Here is a 6,986-nt window from a genome sequence, read left to right on the forward strand (position 1 = left end):
AACGGATTTAATTGATATTGACACAAATAAAATGTACTCTGGCCAAATCCAAGGTGACACTGAATTAAAAAATAATCTTTTTCGTGTATAATATATAACCATCTTACACCAAAATATTAACGGACTAATTACAAAAACCGATGAGCTCGTTATTTGTCTCGAGGAACTCTCTGTCAAAATGAATAAATCCTTTGATGTCCTGTGTATTACTGAACACAATATGATATTAGACGATGTCAGCTTCCTAAGTATTCCTAATTTTCAACTAGCATCATTCTGCTTGAGGACAGGTAGACATGGAGGGTCGTGCATATTGATACGCAAGGGCCATAAGTTTCGCGTGATTAGTGATATAGATGAATACAGTATCTTGAATATCATAGAGTACAGCGCAGTAGAATTAGTAGACCACAAGATTATAATTATTTGCGTTTACAGGTCACCAAAAATCACCGTAACTGCGATTGACTTATTTTTCAGTAGTCTACATAAAATACTTAATAAAGTATGTGTTCAAGTCTTGAACGGGTTAGCGCGGGGAGGCGCGGGGCGCGCGGGCAGGCGCGGGCGCAGCTCTCCGTGTCCAACAATGCTTCAGCGACGGTCATTCATACATCACGTATCAAGACATCATATTATATTGTCAAATTATTAAAGTCATGTTATAACCAAGGCGTCTACTCTTCTTCCCATTTACACGCCCATCCAATTTGGTCCTTCGGCCTTTGTATAATATCAAGAAACCAACCAAAATAACGGAATTCATCGCGGAAACAAAAGGATTGAGGACACGGACATTTGTGAGTTTGTTCCATATTATTCCTTTCTTCTATTCCGTCTTCTACTTGTTCCGTCTTCTATTTGGATCTTGTATTAAAATAATTTCAATATCTTATATTATCTTGTATTAAAATCATTAATTAATTTTAATTTAAAAGACAATTGTAAATTAAAAATTAGTTTTCGTTGCTTTACCTTGCTTATCAATTTATACTATACGATATATATTACTTAGCCAAACCTTACAAATACAAATTATAGAAATATTATATTATATTGCCATTACTAGTAATCATTTCATTACCTGTTTCGCTAATTCACTTCGTATTATAAGTGCACATAGCGAGCAATTGTTGCTCAAGCCACAACGCGAAACCGGTTATAAACTCATCTTGCCGAGTGCCGGTCGCTTATTAGCTTATATTATTTACCTATTGCTAACTTGCCTTGCATATTTACGTGTTAATAATGTCTGACACGAAGATTAAAGAATTAATTAAACTACGCGGCAGCGTTAAAGGAAAGCTTACCATATTTCAAAATTTTCTTAATAGCATAGATAGCGATAGGTTAACTGAAAACCAGTATAACGATCTTGAATCTCGGTTAAATAAATTAGATTCGCTAAACACTGAATACGATAAGTTTCAGATGGAGCTGGAGTTATTATCCGAAGATTCAACACAATTATTTCAAGAACGTGAAGAGTTCGATACAAAATATTTCTCACTTGTGGGATCAGCGCGTACGCTTTTAAATAAATGGAGTCGAGAGAGCAGGCGTATGCTTTCCGTTTCCGAATCCAATGAGGGAAGCGAGCTCAGAAATCGGGACGCACTGCGTGATTTCGTCAGGCTACCTAAAATCAATCTTCCTACCTTCGACGGCGACTTTCAGCACTGGCTCACATTTCGAGATACGTATATTTCTCTTATTCACACGAATATCACAATAGGTGAAATCAATAAATTTCATTATTTAAAAGCATCTTTGAAAGGCAGCGTCTTAAATATGATACAAAATTTAGAATTAACTTCTAAAAATTATGCGATTGCCTGGCAGCTTTTGTCTAGTAGATTTGATAATGAGAGACTTTTAGTGAATAACCATGTTAATGCAATTTTAAATTTTACTGCTATTGCACAAGAGTCTTGCCAAGCTATAAGAAAATTAATTGACACTATTAATAAAAATTTAGCTGCTTTAAATACCCTTGGCCAACCCACTGACCATTGGGACACATTAATTATACATATAATGATCAAAAAATTAGATACTGTCACATTTCGAGAATGGGAAGAAAAACGAAACTCAATTACAACTTCACCTAGCCTCAAACAATTCTTAGATTTTCTTACAAACAGAGCAGACTTATTAGATGCAATACAACAAGATGAAAAGCAAAGACAGCTTACAACATACAAAATTCATTCAGACACACAAAATTCACAATACACACACAAAGTCGAAATAAAATCAAAAAACACAAATTACAATAAAATAAAAAATTCAGACACAAAGGTAATTTCATGTCCAATGTGTAATCAAAATCATTTCTTATTTGCTTGTCCTGAGTTTAGAAATCTTGATATTGATTCTCGCATTATAAAAATGCAAAGCTTTAATAATATATGCAATAACTGCCTCAGGCCTGGCCATAAGGAAAAATATTGCAAGCTGACGCATTGTAAATATTGCAATATTAAACACTCTAGCCTGCTTCACAAACATACACAGAAGCACACAGAACAATTCAATGAAGTTGCTTTATCTTCTGACATACATTATATTAACAAACCCAATATGCTGCTTTCCACAGCCTTGGTGAACGTGGTCGGCGCATACGGGATACTACATCCTGCTCGCGTTCTTCTAGACAACGGTGCAACAGCACACTATGTCACACGTAAATTCTGTGAAAAGCTCGGCGTCTCGCGGCGTAGCGTAAGCTCCACGGTAACAGGAATCAATAATCAATGTTCCTACAGTGCAGAGTCTTGTAACTTATCCATCGAGTCATCTTCGGGTGACTATAAGTTTTGTGTCGAATGTTATGTTTTACCTCAAATAACAAAATCGGTACCTTCCAGTAACATTAATATAAAATCCATACGATTGCCTCTTAATATCAAACTAGCCGATCCTTCTTTTCACATATCCGCACCCATAGACATATTGATGGGAGCTGATGTATTCTGGGACGTCATATGTTCAAAATCAATTGATTTAGGTAAACATTATCCTAAATTACAGCAAACAAAACTTGGCTGGCTTGTTTCGGGCACTCTTAATACAAATAAAAATTTATCCTTAAAAAACTTAAATCAGTCTTCTAATTGTTTTTTCACTCAAAATGATGAGGCCTTACTAACACGATTTTGGGAGTTAGAATCGGTACATTCTAAATATAATTTATCTTTAGAAGAACAAGCTTGTGAGAAAAGCTTCGCAGAGAACACTCGGCGCGATAATAACGGCCGCTTCATTGTAACCATACCGTTGAAAGAGTCCCCCGAGGTTCTTGGCGAGTCTTATCACACAGCAAAATGTCGCTTATTGGCGCTAGAACGCAGGTTCGAACGCGATCCTATTTTAAAAGAGCGTTATATAAATTTTATGACTGAGTATGAAGAGTTAGGTCACATGACAAATACATCAAAACAATTCTCTGAACTCATTCATACACAGATATATTCTTATTATTTACCTCATCATGGGGTCATACGCGAATCCTCGTCAACCACAAAACTACGCGTGGTTTTCAATGGTTCTAGCCCCACGTCAAATAAAAAATCATTTAATGATATTCAAATGGTTGGACCGGTAGTCCAAGATGATTTGGTGCCAATTTTATTACGTTTCCGACAGCATAAGTATGTCGTATCCGGAGATATTGAAAAAATGTATAGAGCCGTGCTTGTAGAGCCCTCTTAACGTTCATTACAGCAAATTTTATTTAGATTTAACCGTAGTGATGTTATACAGTCATATACATTAAATACAGTTACATACGGCACTGCAGCCGCACCTTACTTAGCCACTAAGTGCTTGGTTTCGCTGGCAGATTTTTATGTCGACGATTTTTCGAGCGGCGGAGAAACCATTCCGTCAGTAATAAATCTATGTAAACAGGTGATCAATTCTTTACAGTCAGCACAATTTAAGTTACGAAAGTGGCAATCGAATAGCCCTGAGATATTAGAATCATTACCAAATGAGAATTTGCATGTTAATAATAGGGATAAAACACTTGATTTGGATAATTCATTACCACACAAGACACTTGGTCTTCATTGGGATTGCAGTAAAGATAATTTATTATTCAAAATTAATTTAAACACAAATACAAAACGAATTATTTTATCGCTTATAAGCCAAATTTTTGATCCTTTAGGTCTTCTGGGACCATGTACTGTACAATCTAAAATTCTTATGCAAAAACTTTGGGTTCAGAAATACGGTTGGGATGACGAAGTTTCTAAAGAAACCCAGAAGTGTTTTTCAAATTTCGTAGCTTCTCTTATTTCACTTAACTCGCTTCGCATTCCCCGTTGGGTTTGTACTAATAATGTATTGTTATTAGAGCTACATACCTTTTCAGACGCTTCAGAACGTGCATATGGCGCATGTGTTTATGTAAGAGCAGTCAACATGAATGGCAAAGTACAAGTTCGTCTTCTTACCTCTAGGAGTAAAGTGGCGCCCTTGAAACCAACAACAATACCCCGGTTAGAGTTGTGTGGTTCACTTCTTGTCACTAGACTTCATACTAAAGTCATATCTTCTTTAACACTTAAAATACATAATTCTTATTTTTGGACTGACTCTACAATCGTGTTAGCATGGCTAAAGACTCAACCAAATCAATTAAAAATGTTTGTACGTACTCGAGTGGGTGAGATACAAGACTGCACAGCTGGTCATCGATGGAGCTACGTACCGTCAAAAGAAAACCCTGCTGATTTAGTCTCACGGGGAGTGACCGCAGACAGTATTAGCTCTGCTACTTTATGGTGGTCTGGTCCTCAATTTTTGCAGTCAAAAAATATTAATTTTCCAACCATACCAAATACGCATACAAACTCAAACACAGAATTAGTCCTACACACTACAAGTACACAAAAAAATGATACAATTAATTTTCAATCTAACATCATTCATAATTTAATTCATAAAAAATCCAACTATACACATTTAATAAGAACATTTGCCTATATATTAAGATTTATTTTCAACTGTAAGAATCCCAAAAGTAAGTTAACAAACTTTTTATCTCCATCTGAGATATCAAATTCAGAAACAATTTTATTACAATCCGTTCAACAAGAAATGTTTCCTGAGGAATACAAATTAATTAAGTCAGGTAAAAACATTCCATCAAACAGCAAATTAAATTCATTGTCCCCTTTCTTGGACCCACATAATCTCTTAAGAGTTGGTGGTCGCCTCAAAAACTCTTCTTACACTTATGATGTTAAGCATCCTATACTACTATGTAGTAAACATCATATTACTAAACTTTTATTTCAAAAAGAGCATACAGAGCTTATGCATGCCGGACCTCAACTTCTTTTGTCTTGTGTAAGACAAAAATATTGGCCACTCGGGGGGAGGAACTTGGCTAAACGCATCGTGCATAGCTGCGTTAGATTTAAATCAAAATATGTTCAACCCATTATGGGCGATTTGCCTCATGATAGGACACATTTGGAATTTCCATTTTTACATGCAGGCGTGGATTATGCTGGGCCAGTGTTGATAGCCGACCGTAAGGGAAGAGGCGCTAAGCTGACGAAATCTTATATATGTATTTTTGTTTGTTTTGCAGTCAAAGCAGTACATCTGGAGCTCGTCACGGACTTAGCCACCGATGCCTATCTCTCGGCACTGTATCGATTCGTTTCACGCCGCGGTAAACCAGCATCAATTACCTCCGACAACGCTTCTACATTTCTTGGAGCTAGTAACGAACTTTCTACATTTTTAAATAATTCTTTAAATGATATTATGTCAAACATAAATAATAAAGGCATAGAATTCAAAACAATCCCAGCTTATTCCCCGCATTTTGGAGGAATATGGGAAAGTATGGTAAAATTACTAAAGCATCATCTTCGTAGGGTCCTTACATTAACCCATTTAACTTACGAAGAAATGTCAACGTGTCTTATCCAAATAGAAGCCATCCTAAATTCCCGACCTTTGACACCTCTATCTTCTGATCCTTTGGACCTCAGTTGCCTCACTCCAGCACATTTCTTGATTGGGCGCTCACTTTTGACTGTTCCTCGTCCTTGCGTTAGCGATGCCAACATCAGCCGCTTGCAGCGCTACGAAAGGATTGAGAGCCTCAGACAACATTTTTGGTCACGCTTCTCACAAGATTATATCTCTCTCCTTCAGCAAAGAACCAAATGGCGAGCTTCAACATCAAGCCTCAAGCCAGGCGCCACGGTGCTCGTGAGGGAGAAGAACCAACCACCGCTTTTGTGGCAGCTCGGAAGAATTGTGAAGCTGCATCCCAGTAGAGACGGTGTCAACAGGGTTGCCGATATCAAAACTAAACGAGGAATCTTGCAAAGGGCTTTCAACAATATTTGTCCCCTTCCTCTCTCTTAATCAAGTTTGAAGACAAATGGTTATAAAGATTACCCCAAATATATCACTAGACACCATCAACCTAACTCACTTTTTTTTAACCCAACATTATTATTATTATTTGAAGAGGGTGGCTATTTCCTGGTCCTAGAAGGTTCCTAGTAACACCGCGTCCAGAATTGGACTATTGTGTTCGCCACTCATACTAGAGCTCATCGTCAAGCCCTACCGCCTTTACGAACCGCAGTAGTTCCTTGACGCGAGTGTTGCAAACACTATCTGGAGGTACGAAGTAGTTGCCAAAGATTGTGTTACGCTTATGCATTAGTGGGCCGCAGTCGCAGAGTAGATGAATAGGTGTTTCATCATCCTCAAGGCAGAACCTGCAAGCCTTGTCGCTTCTGATGCCGACCACACTGAGGTGCTTGTTTAGGCGACAGTGCCCGGTTAGCATCCTAGTGAGTATGCATAGATTTTTCCTGTTCAATGATAGGGCTTCATTCGCATAGCTGCTGTTGAATGCCCTTATCAGTGCTTTAGAGTGGTTTAAACCTGAAGAGTTGTTCCAGCGTTTAAGTGCTTCTTGTTTACATTGGTTACTCAGGGTG

At 37.5% G+C, this 6,986-nt stretch overlaps 1 protein-coding gene across 1 annotated transcript; it reads left to right on the forward strand.

Moving 5' to 3' along the window:
* Positions 1–1,248: 1,248 nt before the first annotated feature.
* On the forward strand, positions 1,249–3,714 carry LOC126965586 (uncharacterized). Its single transcript, XM_050809221.1, has one exon. The coding sequence runs from the start codon at positions 1,249–1,251 to the stop codon at positions 3,712–3,714; it is 2,466 nt and encodes an 821-aa protein (XP_050665178.1).
* Positions 3,715–6,986: the final 3,272 nt, after the last annotated feature.

The sequence above is a fragment of the Leptidea sinapis genome, chromosome 8 (assembly GCF_905404315.1).
Source record: "Leptidea sinapis chromosome 8, ilLepSina1.1, whole genome shotgun sequence".
Classification (NCBI taxonomy): domain Eukaryota; kingdom Metazoa; phylum Arthropoda; class Insecta; order Lepidoptera; family Pieridae; genus Leptidea; species Leptidea sinapis.

Excerpts from the sequence above, each read along its gene's own strand:
- LOC126965586 (XM_050809221.1), top strand. The coding sequence starts at position 1,249 with ATGTCTGACACGAAGATTAAAGAATTAATTAAACTACGCGGCAGCGTT.